At 44.8% G+C, this 23,936-nt stretch overlaps 1 protein-coding gene across 3 annotated transcripts in view; it reads left to right on the forward strand.

The window, feature by feature from the left end:
• PRICKLE2 (prickle planar cell polarity protein 2) overlaps positions 1-23,143 on the forward strand; it is a 192,542-nt gene extending 169,399 nt beyond the window's left edge. For all 3 annotated transcript variants that reach the window (XM_032801038.1, XM_032801041.1, XM_032801040.1), the window contains 2 exons: positions 355-1,218; positions 21,886-23,143. In XM_032801038.1, coding sequence (XP_032656929.1) covers positions 355-1,218; positions 21,886-22,754 — 1,733 coding nt within the window. In that variant the 3' untranslated portion in view covers positions 22,755-23,143. The remainder of the gene's footprint in view (positions 1-354; positions 1,219-21,885) is intronic.
• The last annotated feature ends 793 nt before the right edge of the window (positions 23,144-23,936 follow it).

A 23,936-nucleotide genomic window follows, 5' to 3' on the forward strand; every position in this document is an offset into this window, starting at 1 on the left:
ATATGAAATAACCGTTTAAAACGAAATAACCCCTGACTCAGTGTGCCACCTTTCCTCACATTAAGTAAGTCCCTGGGTTAGGCCTTGAACCTGTGAAGACTTATACTTAGCTTTACACAATTTAGTAGTCCTGTTGAAGTTAACAAAGGATTGGGACTAGGTGTGGATTATTTTTATGTGCCTGCTCCACAACATGAGGAAAGATGGTGGTAGAATTAGGGCCTTCTGTGTTTTCATTCTTGATTTATCTTTCGTGCATTATTAGAAAATGAAACCACTGAAATTTCTGGGGAGTAACTTCCAATTCATGACATAGATCTTACACTTTCTATATTTTTTTTCATTCCTCCAAAGGTATTGACCAGGGCCAGATGACTTATGACGGCCAACATTGGCATGCTACAGAAACCTGTTTTTGCTGTGCTCAGTGCAAGAAATCCCTACTTGGTCGACCTTTCCTACCAAAACAAGGGCAGATATTCTGTTCGAGGGCATGCAGCGTGGGTGATGATCCTAATGGCTCAGATTCGTCAGATTCGGCATTTCAGAACGCAAGAGCAAAGGAGTCCCGCCGCAGTGCCAAAATTGGCAAGAACAAAGGGAAAGTGGAGGAAAACATGTTAAATCAGTGCAGTCAACTGCAAGTGACCTCAAATAGACTTTCTGCAGATGTGGACCCACTGTCGCTACAGATGGATTTGCTGAGTTTGTCTAGTCAGACTCCTAGCTTAAACAGAGAGCACATATGGAGGAGCAGAGATGAACTCTACCACTATGGAAATCAAATGGAGCAAAGTCAATCCCAAAGCCCCTTGCAGCTTCTCAGCCAGTGTAATATAAGGACTTCCTATAACCCAGGACAGGGCCCAGGCACTCAACCAGATTTATGGGCCAAACATTTCAACAATCCAAAGAGAAGTTCATCTATAGCGATGAAGGGGCATAATGGAAGCTTCATCCAGGAGTGCAGAGAAGATTATTACTCAGGAAGGCTTAGGTCACAAGAAAGCTACAGTGATATGTCTAACCAGAGTTTTAATGAAACCAGAGGAAACATCAAAGTTCCAAAATATGATGAAGGGGAAGAAGGCGGGATGTCTACCAAACAGTGTCGAACAAGGCATCCAATCAACGCACTTAAATTCGCTGAGGACCTAACACCCACTGAGCAAACGCCACGGGGCTCAATGGAGTCCCTCGCCCTTTCAAATGCCACAGGTAAGACACTACAGGCTAGTACAATGTTCTGTTGTTAATCCTGCAGCCAGACAGAAAGGTAGGTGAATCTACCTGTTAAAACAAAATGATGGTTTGCTGTGTGGAAGTAGATTTGCAGAGCTTTGCAGCAGCATAGGGAATGCATGTGGTTGATGATGAAAAGGTAGAGATGCTTCCTGGGTTTGACAATCTAATTGATTTTGCAATGCAAAAATCAGAGTCTGAAGCCCTGCAGCTGTGTGGTGGAGCCAAGCAGCAGCAGAGCTGGTGACTTGCGTTTGAATCCAGAGAGCGCTTCCATGGATACTGTGTTTTCCATTTTGACTGTCCGTTGCGCTAGGTGCACATACTCATAAAATCCCTAAATAACTAGATCAAACAAAAGAACATAAGAACGGCCATATTGGGTCAGACCAAAGGTCCATCTAGCCCAGTATCCTATCTTCCGACAGAGGCCCAAAGGGAATGAACAGAACACTAATCATCAAGTGATCCATCTCCTGTTGCTCATTCCCAGCTTCTGGCAAACAAAGACTAGGGACACCATCCCTGCCCATCCTGGCTAATAGCTATTGATGGACCTATCCTCCATGAATTTATCTAGTTCTTTTTTGAACTTGGTTATAGTCTTAGCCTTCACAACCTCCTCTGGCAAGAAGTTCCATAGGTTGACTGTGCGTTGTGTAAAAAAATACTTCCTTTTGTTTGCTTTAAACCTGCTGCCTATTAATTTCATTTGGTGGCCCCTAGTTCTTGTGTTATGAGAAGGAGTAAATAACACTTCCTTATTTACTTTCTCCACACCAGTCATGACTTTATAGCCCTCTATCATATTCTCCACTTAGTTGTCTCTTTTCCAAGATAAAAAGTCCAAGTCTTACTAGTCTCTCCTCATATGGAAGCTGTTCCATACCCTTCATAATTTTTGTTGCCCTTTTCTGAGCCTTTTCCAAGTACAATATATCTTTTTTGAGATGGGGCAACCACATCTGCATGTAGTATTCAAGATGTGCGCGTACCATGGATTTATATAAAGGCAATATGGTATTTTTTGTCTTATTATCTATCCCTTTCTTAATGATTCCCAACATTCTGTTGGCTTTTTTGACTGCCGCAGCACATTCAGTGGATGTTTTCAGAGAACTATCCACAATGACTCATAAATCTCTTTCTTGAGTGGTCACAGCTAATTTAGACCCCATCATTTTATATGGATAGTTGGGATTATGGTTTCCAATGTGCATTACTTTGCCTTTATCAACATTGAATTTCATCTGCCATTTTGTTGCCCAGTTACCCAGTTCTGAGAGATCCTTTTGTAGCTTTCCGCAGACTGCCTGGGCCTTAACTATCTCGTATCATCTGCAAATTTTGCCACCTCACTGTTTACCCCTTTTTCCAGATCATTTATGAATATGTTAAATAGGACTGGGCCCAGTACAGACCCCTGGGGGACACCACTATTTACCTCTCTTCATTCTGAAAACTGACTGTTTATTCCTACCCTTTGTTTCCTACCTTTTAACCAGTTATTGATCCATGAGAGAACCTTTCCTCTTATCCCATGACAGCTTACTTTGCTTAAGAGAAGACGTTACACACACTTCTCACCTGTTCAGCTTCATCCAGAAATCACTTCTCCATCTAACTCCATTAACCCCCTACTTTTGACTCTGCCTCTTTGTAGAACCCTTGAGGATATGGCAAGCTTTGCAGTAGGCCCTGTCAGTCAATAGGCTTGGGTGTTGTCAGACCAAGAGAGGGAAACAAGGTCAAGAGACCAGCCTGCCACCATTTCTCTCTCCCATGGGGACCAATGGCCACAGCATCTTAGCTGATCTCATGCACCACGCATCTATCTGAGAGGTGTCTTTGCAACGTAAATGCTAGTTGATCAGAACTAGGAGAGAAGGGCAAGGTGGAGGCCAAATGAGGTACATGCCCTGTTGTGTCTAGAGAATAGCAAAGAGAGGAAAGAAGACAGCTTGTGCCCCTCTTCTGGTCTAGCTATACAGAAGCAGGGATACTGAGCAGAGATAAGAGTGAGAACACAGTATGTGACAGCCAGCAGTGCAACCTCCCTGGAACCTAGAAAGTACCGTACAGTCTGCAAGACAAAGGTGCATGCAAGTCATGGAGTGTCCTGTCCGCTTTAACTGGGGGGGAAATCCCAGAATTTACAGGTTTAATAAGACAGTCAAGCATTGCAAGACAGTGACTTCACCTCACTTTGATTTCTCTTATTTGTTTACTAAATATAATTATTTCTGGAGAGGGGGGTTAATGTATTTCAAAACAAACCCATCACTGCTCTTTAATCCTTCCTTTAAAATCATTAATGCCAGCTGCTGGAGAAGAGCTGGAGTTTAGCCACAAGAGCCCAAGGAGCTCTCCTAAGCAGCAGCTGGGGCCAAAAATTATTTCAAAATACTTTGAAATATAACCCATGACAGGCCCACAATAAGCCCTCTTTTGTGTAGTGTTGTTTCCTTTTTATATACACCCCTCTCCCCCCATGATGGTAAATGTATCCAAATGAAATATTCAGTAGTCACTTGGTCTGAGTACATTTTGCTTTTCATTCCTTAGCTGCAGCAAAGCGTATGTGTGGAATAAGCCTGAGGGGCTTAGGAGATATAACACATTAGTCTGCAAACAGGCTTTATGTTTGATTCAGACCCCAGTGCAATGGAGTTTTTCTTCAGTCGACAGTAGTTTACGTTATCAGATGACCACGCTAATCTGGCACAGCTAACAGCCTTTCCTCAGGAGTCCCTAAAGCATGAAACCTCCTTGAAAAGAAAATGCCAAGTACGGTTTGTTAGCCACAGATATTTACTTTGCTTTTTCTCCCCCCCTCCCCCCCTCGGCTTTTTTCTTTTCGGCCAAGCTTTGTTTGGATTCAGGCATCTACGGTCCCCTCCCCCCGGAAAAACCAATCTACCACTCATGCTTTCACCTCATATCTAGCTGCCTAGAAATGGCTCAGAGTCCAGTTGCATGGGCTGCTATTGTTGTTATTTACAAGGTGCTGGCAGTATGCTAGGCACTGTACGAACAGATGCGAGGCCTTGGCCAGCCCTTGAGAGCTCAGGGCAGACCAACCCCACTCAGGAAACACAGTAGGGACAAGTCTAGAGGTGTCTCTGAAGCCCGTTTGTAGCATCCGGCTTTGAGAGCGGAGAGGGGTTAGTGGAGACTGAGTGAATTTTAGAAGGGTTACGAATTTCCTTGGCCTGAACCAACAGGACTCTTTTGTTACTCCTCTGCCCTCAGGACAAGCGTATGCGTTCTGGTGTGTTTGTCTAGGAAGTGTGCCAGCACCATACCTGGAGTTGAAATAATCTGTTTCCAACCAGATCCCCGCTCAACTTCCATAAATTAAGATCAGAATAGGACATAAGAGGAAGGCAGTCTTCCCACCCTATATGCAGTTCAAAAAGGGAATCTGAAATTGAGGACAGAGACGGCAAAATTCAATCGCTTTCCGAAATCAGTGTACGCATGTGTGTAGGTGAAAGCAATCTTAGATCCTCAGACCCACACCCTTAATTCTCCCGATATGGAAACTTTCTTAGCATAAATAAACTTGGGCCGCACTGAGGTCTGTTGCTGGATTTGCAGCATGCAGGCAGTGTACAGCTATTTCAATAATTATTTCATCGTTTGTAGCTTACATGTAACAAGTTATCTGGTCACAGATCAAGAGGCGGGTTTTAAAAAATGGTTTTAATTATTATGATGCAAAGTATCTCTATATTTAATCTTAGGATATCCCTTTTTAAAGCATTACGGGAAGGTTTTCAGTGGCACTCAACTCCCAGTTGTACTTTTGAAAATCTGCCCTTAAAATCAAACTGTCCTTCCAAACACTTGCTCTATTAATGTCTGTTAATTAATCTGTTCCTTTCTGCTTAGTTTTCTCTACTGGAGAAGTAGTTCAGAATGCTGAGGCTTGTGTTGAAGGTGTCAAACAATTACTTATGAAATCCAGGTGATCATAGTTCTCAATGGTAATGTGTATTACAGTAGTGCCTAGCAGGGCCACCCAGAGGATTCAGGGGGCCTGGGGCAAAGTGGGGGAGCTGCAGCGTGGGTCTTCGGCAGCATTTCGGTGGCTGGAGGCCATTCAGTTGCTCTGCGTCTTCGTCTTCGCTGAAATGCTGCCGAAGACCCAGACTGCCGCCAGGCCAGGGCTTGTGGGGCCTGGGGTCTGGGGAAAATTGCCCCACTTGCCTGCCCCCTCTTCCCTCCCCCTCCCCCCGGGCAGCCCTGGTGCCTAGAGACTCTGACTGAGATCAGGGCTTCATTGTGCTAGGCACAGAACAAATAGAATAAGAGGCAATCCCTGCCCCAAATTATTCACTATCTGAAGAGATAAGGCTGACTTGTCTTCTGCCTGGGAGAAGAAAGAAAGGATTGTTATTCCCATTTAATAGATAGCAAACTCAGGCACAGAGAGTTTAAGTGACTCGCCCAAGGTCACACAGGAGACTGGTAGCAGAGCTGGGAATTGAAGTCAGCTAAGTTATGTTCTGTAGGGTAGTGGAAGAGAAAACTAAGTACTTCACAGGGTACCTTGTTTAGCTGCCCTCTCCTCTCAGGGGCAAGGCTCCTTTCTCCCACCCACTCTGCTGTTGCTCAGCCCATGACACAGCGTGCAGCTCCCACATGGTGTTTTACTTTTCACGATGGCTCAGCCTGGCTTTTGGAAAGCACCCAGTGCAGATCCCCTGCAAAGCAAATGCCACAGTAAATATGTCACAAATCAGAACCAGCTTACGATGCCTCTTGCTCCAGAGCACTGCTTGACACAGCGCTAAACTGCAACTCTCCTAAGTGAAGCGAAGTAAACATGCAGAGTCACTCTATCCATGCAATTTGCGACTCCCACCAAGAAAGCTTGAGTGCATTTTTTTTGGAAAACACTCCAGCATTTCCCTTTGTACTAAAACACTGAAAAAGTCCCTTTAAAATTCCATCTCCACACAGTTGCTTCACCTTATAAAATACACTGTGTGGAGTGATTAATTCTGACTCTGTGCAATATTTTTATGACATCACTGAAAGCATTTATTTTATATAGAGCTGAAGGGCAAACAGTCTCTGACCTGCACAGCACGTGTTACAATCTGACTGACTCCATCCTGGGAGGAAATTCTGCTGTGATGTTTCTATTAAAGCTCAACCAGTAATTAGCTAGAGGTGCCAGGGAAACCAAATAACAAACCAGGTGTGTGGCTGGAGTCCATTTTCTATGGGTAAAAAGCTACCTGTGTCATCCACCTGTGAAAAGTTATTGTTACTGTTATATCTGCATTGCTGTCAACAGTACCTACACACTCCAACCGAGATTGAGGCTCCACTGTGCCAGGTGCTGTACAAAAGCATAGGAAGAGACACCTCCCCCCCCCCAAGAGTTATTGTCTAATTAAATGACAGACAAAGACTAGAAAAACAAAGTAGTACTGTGCCCGCGATACAGGCGGAAAATGCAGGCACAGAAAGATTCAGCAAAGCACGTGGGCAATCCCATTTAAATCAACTGGGTACTGACAGGCTTTGCGGTTTACACACGCTTAAATGCTTTGCCAGACCATGTTCTTCTAAATGACTTGCCTGAGGTCATACAGGAATGTTGTGTCACTGGTGGGAATTGAACACAGATCTCTTGAGTCTCAGTCCAGTGCGTGGGCATCAAGCAGATCTTTCTTTCCTCATGGTCCTACCTAGTAAATGGTTGCACTGGATGAACAATAAGTACTGGAATGGATAAGTGTGCACCAGCAGTGACTTTTGTAAGCCAGACTTTTCACCCGTGAGAATGGCATGAAATCCTGCAGGGTTCTTTCGAAACAGATTCTACTTAATCTCTTTAGAGCCAATTTGAATGAGTTAGTTAAGATACGTAACACTAATGTTAAGGGCAAACCTACTAAGCACTCACCTAAGTGTCTGGATGTGCTCTGGTGTCACACCATGTATACTGATCTATTGAGATTCAGTTAGACCATTGAATCTGCAGTGTTAGCCATAACCCTGCATTTCCTTTCTGTCTGTGGATTTAAATTAGATCACTAGCAGTCTGTTCTTCCCTAGCTGGGCATGTATAATCTCCATTAACATTTATGGGACGTAACCACACACGCCAGCAAAGGAAAATAGACTCCTGATTGTAGTTTTTGTCTCTCATTTCCCTGTTGGGTTTTTTTAACTGTGATTTATTTAACTGTTTCCCTGGCCCCAATATCAATCGTAATCTATGAGGCTATCTGAATTGCTACAGTGCCTTCACTGAGATTAGACTAATCTGTCTAAATGTATGAGAAACAGTCTCGAGTAGAGGCGGGAGGAGAAATGCATTAGTTTTCCAATGCAGCCTGGTCTCATTGGAACTCTGTGAGAAAGCCAGAGAGCATCCTCCTACTGAGATCAGATGGGCAACTTTACAGAAATTCTACTCCCAACAGAGGTTCATAAGAGAACCGAATTGGCAGGCCCAATGTTTGGCCTCCAAAAGAGTGTGCGGCAACATTCTTAAATTCCCAGCTGTGCCATCTTTCTAGCCTCTCTGCTGGCTTCACTCTTGTGAACAGACAGGGTGCTGAAATATTAAAACTTTTGTGCTTTGGAGTTCTTCAGGGAGCAAGGAACTCTTCATTTTTAGTTATTTGTTGGCCAACAAGAATGGAGCCACTAGGGGGAGTATATCGGCATTTTATCATTCTCACAGCTGCAGTTCCAGTAACCTCAGCATTCTGAGTTGCTCTGCGATGGGTCAGAAGCTGAGATGTTAAGACATTTGCAGCTCATTCTTTGAAGGGCTGCTACTTTTTCCCTGCCTATCATATTCAGTTTTCTTTGGCCAGCCAACTTTGGGAATCTCCATTAAATGGAAGTTTCCAACATCACAAAATTAGCAACAGTAGATTCTATCATTGAAACAGAAGCTTTGGTGTAAACCTTTTTACTTCACTAAACTGGCAGGATGCGGGTGTTCTGGGGTTTGTGATCCTTATCTCATGAGAACAAGCTGATCCTGCCAGAGATTAAGCACAACCTGGAAGGCATTCAATCCCTTATAGAATTGAGCTTGAGTCCAATAGTTGTCTTGTTGCTATTGTCATTTTAATTCAAATGGGTGTTTCATAACCTTGTCAAAGATGATGCAAAGTGTTGTGCATACTTAGCAGCCAAATTATCAATAAAAACTTCTTTCTGCTGATTCCGACACCAGTTGTCTAATAGCCCCCTTTAAGAAGGACTGGCAAACAAAATTTCACTGTCAAATAACAGTCTCTTTGTTTGCAGACAACTTGGGGAGGTATCAGAGATTAGGCCCACACTGAATGACACTGTTGGAGGGCTCAAAAGGAGAAACAGATTGTAACCAGAAAACCAGCTCTATGTAGGTTAACAACACAGAGTCAACTCCTGCCCTCATTTGACATAGGTGGCAATCTGGAGTAACTACTGTGAAGTCAGTGGGATTCCCTGGGGTGTCAATCAGGGCAGAATTGGGTTCAACAGGTATAGGGCAGGTGTCCACTGGAGTTATTTATATCACAAAACACTGAGAGACCCCAATTAGGTTCTTCTAAAAACTGAACAACCAGGTGTAAAAGGCAGTCTCTGACCAAAAGAATTTCCAACCTAGGGTTACGGCGCGATGCAGACTGGTGGAAGAGACAGACAAATGGGCATTAGCGGAGTAAACACGGTGGCCATAAAATGAAAGTGTTATGCATAAAAGAAGGCTGCAATATCTAACAAAGCCCTAGTTCTGGAATTAAAGTGGAAATTCCAGCTGAGTTTTACAGCAACTCAAGTTGCAACTCTGACCGCCTGTAAACGGATAGGGAGAGAATTACCAGCTCTGCTGCCCTCAAGTATGTTCTGCAAACTATAGCTTCACGCGTAAAAGGGGGAGAGAGGGATGTGAGACCATCACAATAGAATAATTTCATGTTGGCATTGAATGAAGCACAGGGCCTTTTATGATGGAAAAACCTTTTTAAAAAGGTCATCTCCCTGTGCCAAGTCAGCCATATTTGGCAAGACGAGACCACTGCCATAGGAATCTCAGCAAATAGCGTCTCACCCCATTGGAGCAGCTCTTTTCCCAGCCTTTCATGGCAGCTGCCAAGCCCATCTGCCTCCCTGCATCGGACAAAGAGTCAGAAGCAAGGGGGTGGAGAGAGTCTGTCAGTGTACAGAGTGGAGTGGCAGTGGCAGAAACGCTGACCTGATGGGCTCTTTGCCTTTAGTCTGTTTCCCTTTCTTCCTCCAGGTGAGGAGGGGAATTGAAACTGAAAGCTCTGCTTGCAGTTCAGACATACTTGCAAAACCCGGGGGCCCAGACTAGCCTCTCCCTTTTCTTTGTTGCTGCAAAGGTAGATGAAAGATCATGGGTTGGGTTTTCCAAAAGCCCACTGATGTCCCTGGAAGCTGGGGCACTCTGTGCAGCCAATGCTGAGCGCTGTTGAAAATCCCACTCCTCGCGTATTGTTTTCTCTTCCCCTCCCGCCCACATTGAGGATCCAGCTGTCATAACTAGATAGGTAAGGTAAGGGTTAAGTTTCTTTTACCTGGAAAGGGTAACCAAACACCTGACCAGTGGACCAATCAGAGAACTGGATTGTTTAAAGTCAGGGGCGGGAATTTGGATACTCAGGGTCTTTTTTGTTTTCTCGGCTGTGAGTAAAACAGGTTCCCTCCTAATCCTTTTATTTCAAAATATTAACCAAAAGTCTGTGAGTACAAAGGAACCCCAAAGCAATTCGCTATGAGGAATTGGGTTTCGAATAGATGTGGATGCTGTGGCTTTTTTTGTTTCTTCTCGGCTGTGAAGTTAACAAAGCTTCCTCCTAACTGCATCTATCTCCAAGTGTCTCCTACACATCGTGAGTACAAGGACCCCAAACAATTCGGCCTATGAGGAAGACTTTGGGTTGGTATTTACATGTATGTGGATGTTGGACTGGTTAATTGGGCTATCTTTTAAATCAGACTGTTTCTTCATATTCTTAAGTTAAGCAAGATGCCTGTATGAGTCTTAATGCAAGCTATGTGTTTGATATTTCGTTTCTTTTATATAAACTTTTCTTTTAAAAGTGTGAAGTTCTTTTTCCTATGGACAAAGGGAAGGGAAAAGCCGCTGTGGCTATTTCCTATTGCTTCAGGAAAGAGCAGGCAACGGGAAAGAGAAAAAGAATTCAACCTCTGTTATCAGGTATCTGTCTTCCCTCACGGAAGGGGCAGGGAAAGGCAAAGCCAAGCTGTTGGTATTTTGCATCTCAATTGTCCGAGGCAGATGAAGTCGTTATCTCTGGGAAGCAGAGAAGCGGTTTTCTTGGCAAGCCTGGGAAGGAATTGGGGGGAAGGGAGTTTTCTCCCCGCTTTTAGCATCCAAGGCATTTGGAATCTGGGGTGTCCCCCCAAGGGAGGGTTGGGGACACCAGAGAGAGGAAAGAGGGGATCAGCCCCAATTAATTCCGATCTGGTGGCAGCGAGAATATCCAAGCTGGTAGTGAGCTTGGGGGAGTTTCAGGTAAGCCCCCAGATTTTGGACGCAAAAGTCCAGGTTTGGGACAGGACCCAGATTGTGGACGCTAAAGTTCAGGTCTGGGACTGGGAGGCTAGATTACCACACCAGCTGTTCATGGCAAGGCGGTGGATGAAAAGCCAGACCGTTGTACCATTCAGTACACAGCTAAGCAGCACACTGCTCCCAATTCCATTTAGCTGTCGCTGGCTTTTTCACTGGCAAGAAGACCTCTCCCAGGTCTTCAGCCACCCCCTTCCCTTCCCTTCCCTTCCAGCCCCAGAAAATGGAACATTTCTTTCAAGTCACTAAGGCAACAGCTCTTAGCAGACTTGGTGCAACTTCAAAATATAGAGAGAGCCCTTGCATTTCCCAATCAAACAGGCGAAGCCTGAGATTCTCCTTCTGACAAGGACAATATCAAAGTGTATTAACTCTGATTAGTACACTCTGTGCTCTCTCTTGTTTTCCATTCCTTCATTCCCCTGGACGTTTGGCCTGGAGTCTGTGTGTGTATTGAGATGCTCCTGCCTTGCGTGAGTATATGCTAGTTTGCTGTTGTTGGATCTCTAGTGGTAAACACTAGGCTGCTGGCATTGATTTTTATTTTAGACAAAAGCCAGAGGCATATGCTTTGCAAAATAAAACGAGACCTCAAATGGACCCTTGGAACCCGATATTGTTGCAAGAAAATAATTGTGCATCAAATAGTTGTGCTTCCCTGACCGGTCAGCCACCCTTCCAAACCCAGGACATTGTGTTCTAGGAGATGGAATCCTATTTGTTTTGTGGAGAGTCGTAAAATCTAGCCTTGGCCACTTGGAGGGCTCTGCAGACCCTTTCTCTAATGTGTGTGCTCCCTTGTTTGCTCTCACATTCTCAACTGTTGCTCTCCTCTGAACAGTGTTCATCTTTCTCGCCTGCAAATCAGTTGTTGGGAGAAAAACTGAAATTAGTTCCCAAAATGATGCATTGAAATGACAACCGGCCCCTTCCTCGTGAAAATCTAAGCGTTTCAGCAGCTTTCTTTCCTATTGAAAACTCCCCCACTGTAAAGCAGGCAGACAAAAGGAGCAGCAGAAGGATTCTGCAAGAAGTGGGCTGTCTTTTCTGGCTGCATGCAAAACAGAATGGGGGGATGGGGGGAGGGAGCCCTGTTTGCAGAATGACTGATGTAGAAACCTGCCCTGATTATCCCACTGACTACCCCAAAGACTGCGGCTTCACTAATGTGTCATGGCAGATGAGGAGGTTACACCAGTCATACTGCATTAATAATTTCCAAATCTGTCACCCAGACAGTATTGGCATAGTGGCTGTTTTCAGTGTGCTGGGTGTCTGAGCTGTTTGTGACAAGAAACGTATCCTGAAATCATTAGAAAATAGTCATGATTTACAGTGCACCAAGCTGCACAGCTGAGTGTCAGAATCATGAACGGCTTGGCAGGCACTTTGGTTGTCTCTGAATTACAAGATTCCTCGCCTTTCTCTCCTGGCCTTGTTTACTTTTAGCTATTTCCAGTGGTTATATAACTGTTCCCTTTTATTTCTGCAAATCCCAAGGTCAAAGTGGAGTGAAGCTGTACTATAAGCAAGTCACTGACAGTACTGCTCCTTTTCCTCTGAAGTTCCTTTCAGTTCCTGGGGTGGAATTTAAGATCAAGCCCATTTCATGGGCTGTGGGTTCTTAGAGAAGTGCCTGTGTAGCACTGTAGAGACAGCCAGAATCCAGCAGCTTCAGGGGGCATTTGGGGGAAGGAAGGTTAGAAGTGAAAGAAGCTGTCCTGCTCTGTTCTGCCTGTGGAAGCTGGAGTTAAACAAAGCTAATCAGGATATGCTGATTCTGGAAATGTGTACGCTCAGCTTTACACATTTAACACACTTCAGACCTCAGTTACTATGCCCCACAGAGGACTTGCTTTCCATGCCCTGTGGTGAGTGTAAGGAAGTGGAGTGGTAGTGAATTGCTGTATTCACAAGTGGTATAATAAACTAATCAAGCATTATTTAAACCTCCTTTCTGCCCAGTTCAGCAAAGCATCAAGCATGGGCTTAAGACCAATTGCTGTCAATGAGACAACATGAGGGTGGGATTTAAGTTGATGTTGTGCAAAAATGTTCACAGTGAAACCGTAAAACCATTGCAAAACCTATCTCGTGTCTTGTGCATCATCACAAAGTTCACAAAGCTTTTAGGGAAACTTGAGCCTGGTCTAGAGTGACCTCCGGATGATGTATGCATTCGTCTACAGTCTGGTTTTCCATGGCTTTAGCGTGGAAACGGGTCATTGCTACTCATTTTGTCTCAAGCCCTGCCTACATTTGAGACATTTGAACCAGTGTAACTGTGTGTGGCTATCCGAGTATCCGATAATGATGTCACAGCATCTCATGTGTTTTCTGGTGGCTGCACAGTCCGATCTGTGAGGAGCAAGGTCGCGAACAGATGTCATGTAGGAAGGTAGAGCCTCTCATTGAAGACTTGGCATGACATTTGGCCCTTTTTTCATTATTTGATGCATCTGCCTTTCTCCAAGTGTTTACAGTTTTTATCAATAGTTGCTCCCCATTCAGGTCTGTCCTTGGCTGGATCCTCAAAGTTACCAATATGCAGCATGAGTTGAGATTCTCCTTGAAGCATTTACGTTGACCGCTCTTTCTGTGCTTTCTAGTGTACCTATGTCAGTGCAGTGGCACCACTGCAAACCCTTAATGGAAATTCACTGCGCTGACATCAAACGAGGTTTGTACCAATGAAGCTTAATCTGATGTTACGCAAGGATGCTGTTACAGGCCGTGAGCCTCATTTGACTTTTGTACAGTGTATCTACATGAGGGAGAGTGTCCTCCTGTAACTATACAATTGTTAACTGAAGTAGTGTTGCTTAAGATCAATTGCTGTCAATGAGACAGCAGGAGGTAGGGTGACCAGATGTCCCGATTTTATAGGGACAGTCCCAATATTTGGGGCTTTTTCTTGTATAGGCTCCTATTCTCTCCTCACCCCCACCCCGGTCCTGATTTTTCACACTTGCTGTCTGGTCAGCCTTGCGCGGGGAGGGGAGGGGGGACACAGATTTCTCGCCTGCAGATGGGATCAGTCTTGCGTTGAGGCTTTAGTATTGTTTGGAACTGGAAGTTTACAGGGTGTGATGAGATATTGCAGTCCCCCATCATTCTAGCCTTTTTATGGAAGAACCAAGTGTACCAGCACAGCTGCCATTGAAGAAACTGGAGGCTCAGTTTGGTCCTTGGTTAGAATTTCATGGTGTCTTGATGAGACAGGTGTTTTCATTCAACAATTTGACTTGAATCAGCAAAACAAGATGCTTGGCCTTTCGCACTGTGCCATGCTCTGGTAGCACCAGGGAGCCATCTACCTTCAGCCAAGTCACACGGCAGTAGGTTTGGCAAGGCCACACAGTTGTTCCGGCTCCTCACATTGAGGCTTTGAAGAGTCATCAGGAGATGGTGATTTAATCCCAATCAAGAGGGACATTTCAGAAGGTCCTGCATAGATGAGGGGAAAAGAGAAACTATATTTGTACAATAAAATCGTGCTCCAGCCATGGGCTAGAGTAAGTTTTCCGCTCCCCTGGATAGTCTGGTGAAACAGATTCTCAAATTTCTTTAATAGAAAAATATCCTTTGCGTGGTAGGGACCCTCTCTCTTTTTTCCAGGGTAACATTTCACTTGATCGAATTATGAACTGTGTTCCCAGACAAAACACATCATTAAGCTGGAGCTAAGGGGGCTCTAAATGAATATCAGTAATTTAAGGGGATCATCCCGGATTTTGTAGTTGTAATTAAAAAACAAATGTCAGAAAAAAGAGATGATGGAAAGTTAATGGTACATTTATCTATATTATGGAAACACAGTTACTCATTCCTCCGTGGAGGGTCAATACACATCTGAGACCATAATCGCGAATAACTAATATGAAACCGCGCTACAGCTGGATGCCCCAGGACCTGAGAACATCTCAAACCCTGCAGACAGATGTATTAACATTTGGTGATGCTGACACCTTGAATCTAGGCCATTGTGGTTTGTAAGGCGAAGCACAGACAGCCTAGCTGCAAAGTCACATTAGTTGTAAGAGCACCACAGCAACAAGGAGCCCAGAGTTAAGAGTTAAAATGGGTGACACCTGGTTAGAGCCCAGTTATTGGCACTTGCTTGATCAAGCAGGAGATATAACACTTAAGCAAAGAAGTTATCATCCATTATCGTTACAGTAAAGCCGTTATCCTGCAAAAAGGCTTTTGCATGTGCCTAACTCCAAGCACTGTGACTAATATCTTAGGAGATATCCCATTAAAGCACCTTTTGGACCAAAGCACTTTACAAATGATATAGGTATGATGCCCTTAATTGCAGCTGCCGCTGGTGAGGTTAGGCCCGCCATAGCAAAGAGGGAAGCCAGCTTTTCTTTATCTGGCAGGCTGTGGCGTGAGACCGGGTGCAGGAGAAGGTTGGTACAGGACACCAGGGCACATCCGTCACATGATGGATGCATGATGGATTTTCTGATGTTTGGACAGAGCAATCAGAATAATTGAGCCAACCTATTCCCTAGGTATAAACCTAGCTTCATGGAGACTTTTAGAAATCTTAACCCTATTGAAGTCAACGGCAAATTGACATCAGTGGGAACAGGATTTCAGCCTTGGTGCTTGGATCACTAAGTCATCTCTGTAGCTCAGCCTCAAAGCTTCAGTTGCATTTTAGGTGCTTTAGGAATTCCACAGCCTGTGGTTGTGAATAGCCTAGAACATATGTCCTTGCTTTGCTCACTTTAAGAGCTCCACAGCATTCCTAATACTTGCATCAATGCCATTGATTAATGAGCTAATTTCCTCCAGCAATCTCAGACCAGTGAAACGTGCCCCTCATTGCCAAGGTCAACAAGATTAAAACAAATTTGGAGTTTCTAGGCCAAGTTATTTTTTGACAGATTAGGAGGCAAAATCTTCTAAAATCCACCTCATTTTGTTTTGAACCCCTCATATTCCACCAACACCGTCTCCAATTTGCTTCAGACTTGGTAGGAAAAAAATCATGCTGGCATGACTTTGTCTTTGTGAAGTTTCAAGTGGATTTGATTAGGTTTCACAAAGTTATTTTGAGTCAAGTTCAGCCAAATAATGAAAAGCTGGCTTCCCCCTTTGCTAGGGCGGGCCTAACCTCTCTCCACGGGTATGGTCAGAGTAGCGGTATGATGCTGTGCAGCTGCTGGATAGCTGACTGACTTCCTGTTTGCATTGGAGTGTCTTTCCTCCGGGAACAGCGTTGGGGGCTTCTCAGAGTGTGTGCTGTAGTCTGCCCTGGGATTGTTTAGCTGTGATTATGGTAGATGTTCTCAGAACTGGGTTCATGCTATCACCAACGTTTTCCCCACTCTTCTAAATCTCAATGGGTGTTTAATAATGAGGCTCTGTGGGTGAAGAGTCCCAGAATCCTATGGACCCTAAGAAGTGCTGCTTAAACCCCACTATTAGATAATACTGCATCACTTGCCCTGTAGTCTGAAATTATTTCTCTGTGTGACTCTCAAGAAACCTAGCTTAGTGTGTGTTGTGAGTGGGGACAGTGGAAGGTACTGAGCACAATTAAAGATCCACTGAAATCATTGGAAGTTAGGAGGCTTAATACCTTTGTGGATCTGAGCTGTAAAGCCTGGATCTCAGCTCTGTCACACTCAGTTTTATATCTCCTTTGATGTCAATGGGGACACACTCACGTAATGGTTACAGACCCCATGTAATGGAGTGGAGACTTAGGCTCATGTTTCCTCAATTGCACCTTAGTTGGGGAACAGAATTTATATGAAAATGTACTAGGAATCCAACTGGGAGAGAAACAATTCTGGAGCTAACACGAGCCAGTCTGCAATCTTGTCACACCTCTGATGCTTGTGGCATCCATGTGATCACCAAACACAAATTTCAGCCTAATCATCAATGCCCTAATGACCTGCCCTCTCCTCCTTCGGACATCTTTGAAAAGGGTAACAGCGCTAAAGGCCAATAGAAACGTCATTGTCTATATGTTGTACTTCCTTCCACAAACCTGTCTGTCTGACTGGCTTTAGGTGGTGAACTCCTTGAGGGAGGGATTGTGTCTCTTCTGTTTGGAAAGTGCTTAGCAGAGTCCCACCCAACCCCCCTCCCCACTCTACACACACACACACAAACCTCAGCCTTGTAAACTGATATGTCTTTTAAAATAATGTAAAAATGGACCGGAAACAGTAAATGTTTAACGGTTTCCCAATATTGCACAATATCACTAACGTAAGAAAAAGTATTTAACTAAGAATATCAACGTTATTAATACTCTTTTGAATACGGGAACAACCAAGCAAACACTCTTGGATCAATAACCATCAAAAGCAAAAAGCCCTGTCTAATTCACTATCGTACTCCAACAACATCAATCTTGATAGCCAAGACTGATGAAAACTCCTTTTCTTAGCTTTTAGATTTTCCACATCTTTCTTTTGTATAACGTCAGTTTGCAAGCGGGGGGTCGAACTCAGGCCGTCACTTGATGAATTACCCTTTTGTTCTTTTTCTCTGGGTAACTTTATTAAGAATTTATCCATTGTTGATTATTATTACACAAAATTAATGGGGTGGGGCAGAGGGGTTTGGAGTGTGAGAGGAGGCTCAGGGTAGAGTAGAGAGTTGGAGTGCGAGGTATTACCAGGGAAGAGGGGTTCATGGTGCAAGAGAGGGCTAAGGTCTGGGGCAGAGAGTTGGGGTTGGGTGATGGCTCTGTCTGGGGGTGCAGGCTCTGGGGTGGAACTGGGCTGGGATGAGGAGTTCAACTGGGCTGGGATGAGGAGTTTGGGGTGCAGCAGGCAGGCTCTCCAGGGGCTGGGGCCACAGAAGAGGCCCCCATAGCCCTCTCCCCACCGGCATCAGCGAGCTCCAGGGGAGGGGCCCTCGTCTCTTCCCCCTCCCACCCACACAATGCACATCCGTGCCCCAGGCTACTGCTCAGGAGGTCCAGACAGGATAAGCCTAGTGGGACAGGGGGGTTGCCATGCCACTGCACTTTCTCCCCTCCTCCCTGCCGCCAGTGCCGCTCCCTTCGCAGGGGGCAGCTGCTGCTCTCCAGGGAGCACGTGAGGCAGGGACACTTGGGGAAGGCATGCGGGAGCAGTAGGCGGGGCCGGGGGAGAGACTCGGCCCTGAACGTTGGTGGAGCTAGGCCCCTGAGGCCCTGAATTTGCTGCAACATGGGCCCATACAACTCATCACCCCTGTCTGGAGACACAAATGCCAAAGGAGCAGGCAGCCGATGTGAGCTCCCCACCTTCCCTGGGGCCGTGGCACTTGGGCTTCCAGCTTCCGCCCTGGAGCGGTGGGTGGCAGGCTCTGGCTGTGGGGCTCCATTCCCCGGCTGCAGGGCTTCAAGCTCTGGCTGCGGGCTCACTAATCCTCCATTGCCTCTGGACCCCGCCACTTCCCACCCACATTGTCCAGGGTTTAATTTGTCACCCAGCTTGTGCTGCGGCTCAGTAAGTCTGCTGTGGAAAGTGATATTTGTATGTTTGTTAATATCACTTTTCACTGCCTCTCACCTAGCTAGTAAGTCTGCTGCTGTGAAAACTGACAGTAGCAGACTTACTAGCTAGCAACTCTTAAAAAAAAAAAAAAAAGGTATCAAAAAAGCCAAAGAAATAACAAAAAAGACAAGACCTTGCAAAGCACCTTATTTTGTTTCTGTTCTGTTTAGGTCCTGTAAAGAATAAAGACAATTGCACATTATTTTTGTCACTGAGTCAGCAAAAATCCCCACTGAAATAAATTACAATGATTTCTACATGGATATGTGCATATTTGTTTTTCCTAAAGTTAAATATTTTAGGAAAACTTCTTAGAGCGGCCCCTAGCAAGAGTTCGTGGCCGCACACTAAGGCCACCAAAAAATTTCTTGTGAGACCTTGGCCTAGCGCATCCTGGGCACTACCTGAAGTAAATGATTATCTCTTTAGAATTTCATATCTCCAACATAAGAGCCCAGTGTGATGGTGGCACATGCATTTCCTTTAAACGTGTCTTGTTTGGTGGGATTAAGGAGCCTATTATATCTCCTGGATAATTTAAAAATATTGTTCAGCTCTAGATCTACTTCCATATTGTATTTAACTCTCCCTAGACGGTAATTTTTATTATTACTGATGATGAATTAAAGGAAATGGAGTGTTTTTAAAGCATGGGACTACAAGTCAAGAGAGGCGGGTTCTAATGTCTGATCTAGAAGGCTTGCTGTGTATGCAAGGCAAATTATTTGCTCTCTCTCCCTGTGTCTGGGTCATAGGCTATTGAGGCTTAATCCATTGCTGTTGAGGAAATACACAGAGGTATTTGAAACTATATAAATGCAAAGTGGTGCTGGTGTTGCTTATTGCTAAAAGCCAGTTATTCCTCATTTGAAGCTGTGTGTCTTCTCTTAGTGACATCCTGAAACTGACTGCTGTAGAAGGGACTGGTGTGACAGAGTGGGGAACAAGGAGCAGAAGATAACTGTTCAAGCAGCAAAGCTCCATTTGCCAGGAAAATAGCAATAGTGATGATGGAGTGGGGAAATGAGGAAAGGAAAAATGAAAATGGCATCGAGCGTAAAGCAGGACTGTTTCTAAACAGACATTATGGGTGGGATTTTCAAAAGTGTGCAGGGTTGGCCTCACTCTGCTCCCATTAAAGTAAGTGTGGCCAACCCCAAATGTTCCAAAGTCATGAGTCTCACCCCCCCACCATCATGAGATTGGCTTAAAAAATAAAAATGGACCATTGTTTTATTTGCCTTCTGGTGTTTGAGTCTTTAGGAGTCACATTTTTTAGGTTTTCTCTATTATCATTAGGTCTAGAAATATACTTTGTTTAAAATGAAAGCTGAGATTCTCGCATGATAATTTGACTCCAGGAGCTGGGGCTTGAAGAAAAACACCAAATATTGTACGACTCATGATATGAGTTGGCAACATTGCAATGGTAACACTCCCATTGGCTTCAGTGGGAGTAGGTTTAAGCCAAAACTGAGCACTTTTGATAATCCTGGTCAATCTTTGAAGTTTTCTGTCAAATAACAGCTGATTTTCAGGGACCAAATTATGCAGAAAGTCCAGAATAACATCTTGATTTTGACAGAAGTGCTCTAGATTTAAACCATGATTACTGAGAGCAGAATTTGGCCTTAATAAAATGAAGTTTGCCAGAAAATGGCTTATGCCAAAGAAGTCAGGATGTAGATTAAGCAATGGAAAGTTTTATTAAGAAAAACAGCAATTTATTTGTGAATTTTTTCAACCAATTTGCAAAGTCAGACTGTCTCAGCAATGGCATGAGGGGCATGCCTCATGCTTTAAATCATGCTAATGCTGCAGAGATCTTACCAATTAGTTTGCACTGAAAAGTTATCAAAAAATACCAAAGTCAACTTTCAACATTTGATTTGGAATAAACTATACTTCAGCTGAAATAGTTTTTGAAATGTGGCACCTAGAGAATGCAACATGAGCATTGGGTACAGCCAATTACCAAGCAGTGCGTGGATAGTCCGAGCCTCTCCGGCTGGGAGAGCAGACCTGGGAGGAACAGTAAAGGACATTGGCTGTAGTCTAGTTCCCGGTCCAAAGGGGATGGTGAGCCGACTTGTGCTCTTGTAACAAGCCCTCTACTGCTGTTGCAGAGTCACTGAACTCCCATCCAGTTGCCATTCTGTACGTCTCACTGCTAATATTAGACTGGCTCCTCCATCCTACAAGAGGAGGCTCTTAGACAGAGAATCTACACAACGATCCCTGATAATTCCCTCCAAATTAGGCAGTTCCCCAGGGATCAATAGAAGGCTTGGGCCATTCTGCACTGGCAACCCCTGCTCCTGTGTAGCAGTCCAGCTCCCTTGGGGTCCTTAAGAATCCCACCACTGACGCACAAAGTGGGCAAGTACACAATATCATGGAAGCAACTGTTTCCTGTTTCCACACCAACATGTGGGGGACAATGTGCACCACTCTAATGGACTGGCTAGTGCAGGGGTGGCCAACCTGAGCCTGAGAAGTAGCCAGAATTTACCAATGTACATTGCCAAAGAGCCACAGTAATGCATCAGCAGCCCCATATCAGCTCCCCCAACCCCCAGCTCCCAGTGCCTCCCGCTCACTGGCAGCCCCACCATTCAGTGCCTCCCTGCACCTCCCCAACTTCTAAAGAGCCGCATGTGGCTGCAGAGCCACAGATTGGCTGCCCCTGGGCTAGTGTCTAATTGCACCACTGCCCTCTCCTGGATGACAGAATTGCTACTCTTTGGGTCCCGTAGACCTTATATTGCTAATAGCTAATGGAGAGTCTATCTGAGCTCAAGTGATGGAAGCCTGTGCTTTTGGACCAGTGTCTGGCTTCTGTCACTGCTATTACTGTGATATTCTGGTGGCCTTGGATTTGTGACAGTACATTGCTCTGTCCTTCTAGAATACCTCTGTGTCACCAGTGTCCTCCACAGGATGGCATATGAGTCTGCTCAACAGTTTGTGGCCATGTCTCCGCCTAGTGACTAAATAGTATTACACGAGATATAGCCCTGACATCTCTGAATGGTGTCCGATCGCACCACTTGTTATTACAGTGGGCTGTCATAGGACAGAAGGCCTGATACTGCTACAGAAGCATGAACATTGCCAGGGATAGCACTGGTCATTCTCACAAAGTTTCAGTCATGTCCAAATAGAAATATGAGGGGAGATTGGGTCCAGGTTTTGAAAAGTGACTGGTGATTTTGGAAACCCCCAATTTTTGGGGGGGGAGGAAGAAGGCAACTTGCACCACCTTAAAGCAGCCTTGATTACTAAAGTGAGGGTGCTCAGCTCTTTCTGAAAATCATCCCTCCTTCAGGTGTTTCAAGTGAGACACCCAAAATCACTTCTGTCCAGATCCTCAGATGTGATTCCAATGGGCGTTAGGTCCCTAAATACCTTTTAAGGGTCTGGGCCTTGGTTGCTTTTGACAATTGGGATCGGTTTTGCCAAGCAAAGTGCAGCCCCTCGCATTGTGCTGTTGCAATGGAAGATTCGCATGTTAACGGCCTTTTTTCTCCTCCTTACCACCAGGACTCTCTGCGGACGGTGGCACCAAGCGCCAGGAGCACCTCTCTAGATTCTCAATGCCTGATCTGAGCAAAGATTCTGGAATGAACGTCTCGGAGAAGATGAGTAACATGGGGACGCTGAGCTCCTCTGTGCAGTTTAGAAGTGCTGAGTCCGTCCGTAGCCTCTTGTCTGTGCAACAGTACCAAGATATGGAGCCGAACCTGCGCGACCTTGCCAATCCTGCCAATTACAGAGAGATGCCATTGCATGGAAGGATGCATCAGAGTTTTGAGTATGACAGCGGGATTCCAGGGAACAAAATTCCTGGACAGGATACTGCTAGACTTCCCCCTATGAGCGAGTGCACACGCAGACGAACCAATCTCCGGGATGACGATCGGCGTTATCGCCCACACAGATCCCGGCGGTCCAGACGCTCCCGCTCGGATAACGCCCTCCATCTGGCCAGCGAACAGAGCTGTCGATTGAAAGAGAGGCCCTCGCTGCGAGCCAGAGAGGACTATGACCAATTCGTGCATCAGAGAAGCTGCAGAGAGACGATGGAACAGGGCCCCCGTAGAGACCTGTATGGTCAGTATCCAAGGACTGTGTCAGATCTTGCTTTGCAGAACCATCTAGGGGAGAGATGGGGCCCCTATTTTGCCGAATATGACTGGTGTTCTACCTGCTCCTCCTCTTCGGAGTCTGACAATGAAGGATATTTCCTTGGGGAGCCAATCCCACAACCTGCCCATCTCCGATACGTTACTAGCGAGGAGCTCCTGCACAAATACGGATCATATGGCATGCCCAAGTCTTCCACGTTGGGTGGCAGAGGACAGTTGCACAGCCGAAAAAGACAAAAGAGCAAAAACTGTATCATATCCTAACAGGGTCACTGCCTGGGCACGTTCTGACAATGTAAATTCACTCAAACTTGCACTGTTTTAGATCTTCAATGCGCTTTTTATTGTAACAAACAGACCTGAAGACTGGGGATTTGTAAGAAGGTTGTAAATTGGCTTCTATAAGTAGTCATAAATCATTGGCACGGTGAATATATTTTGCACATTTTACTTTCGAAAAAAACAATTCACTTTAGCCTGTAATATCTACCTAGTGTTTTTCCTCTTCTTCCTAAATACTGCCACTTCTTTAAGTCCAGTTTGTCCATCTGTTTTAGTTACCACTGGTCACTATAATCAACAGCTTGCGAATAGCTTGTGTTCTCCTAATCCACGTTGGTTTTCACTACCCATTTTGGTAAGTAATTGGTCTCTCAGTCAGTGCTGGAGTCTAAGTTATTTCCATGATTGTTGTAAATGCCATGTAAATGAGAGTTTGGAGAAAATATTTTTGTATTTTGTATTATCAGAGGAATTTCTATATCTTAGGAGTCACTGGGAAACTGCATGCACATTCATTATTGTTTTCAGCCAGAGCTAAACAAATGGTACTTCACAATTCCTTCTCATTTTGCCATCAAACGTATTAAGTATATCAGTGAAATCTTGGGGGGGAGGGGTTAATTCTTTTCATTCCTGGTAAATCAAAAGAACATTTTATGCTTTGTTCAATCTTAAAGAGGCCTAGATGGCGTTTTGGAGTCTGCTCACACCTTCGATTTTCGGTTACTCTATCTGTGACGTACAGGAGTCTTTACAGTTGCAAAAGTGACTTTTTTGTCAATTAGAATAGAACCAACTACCAAATGTCTGCAAAGTTTTAACAACCAAAGTGGGGGAAGGAATTTTCCATCTCTGTAGGGAATGCTGATGTTACTAAATTCTGAACTATTATTTGGAGTAAATAAAAGTGTAAATGGTGCAATCGTGTGATGTCAGCATGACGTTGTTTTGAGTGTAGAATTGTTTTATGGTGCTCTAGTTTCCTGGATTATGTTAACTGCTGTTCATTACCAAAAGGAATCTTCAACACCGCCTGCTGCATAGATCGTAATAAAATGAATACAAACTAATCACATTGGGCTTAATTCCAGCGTGGAGCTATGCCCCCCACCCGAAGCTCCCTTGGAGGTCAATAGGAGTTTGGAGTGTGTAGTCCCAGGGTGG

Source organism: Chelonoidis abingdonii, chromosome 17, assembly GCF_003597395.2.
Source record: "Chelonoidis abingdonii isolate Lonesome George chromosome 17, CheloAbing_2.0, whole genome shotgun sequence".
Lineage (NCBI taxonomy): Eukaryota > Metazoa > Chordata > Testudines > Testudinidae > Chelonoidis > Chelonoidis abingdonii.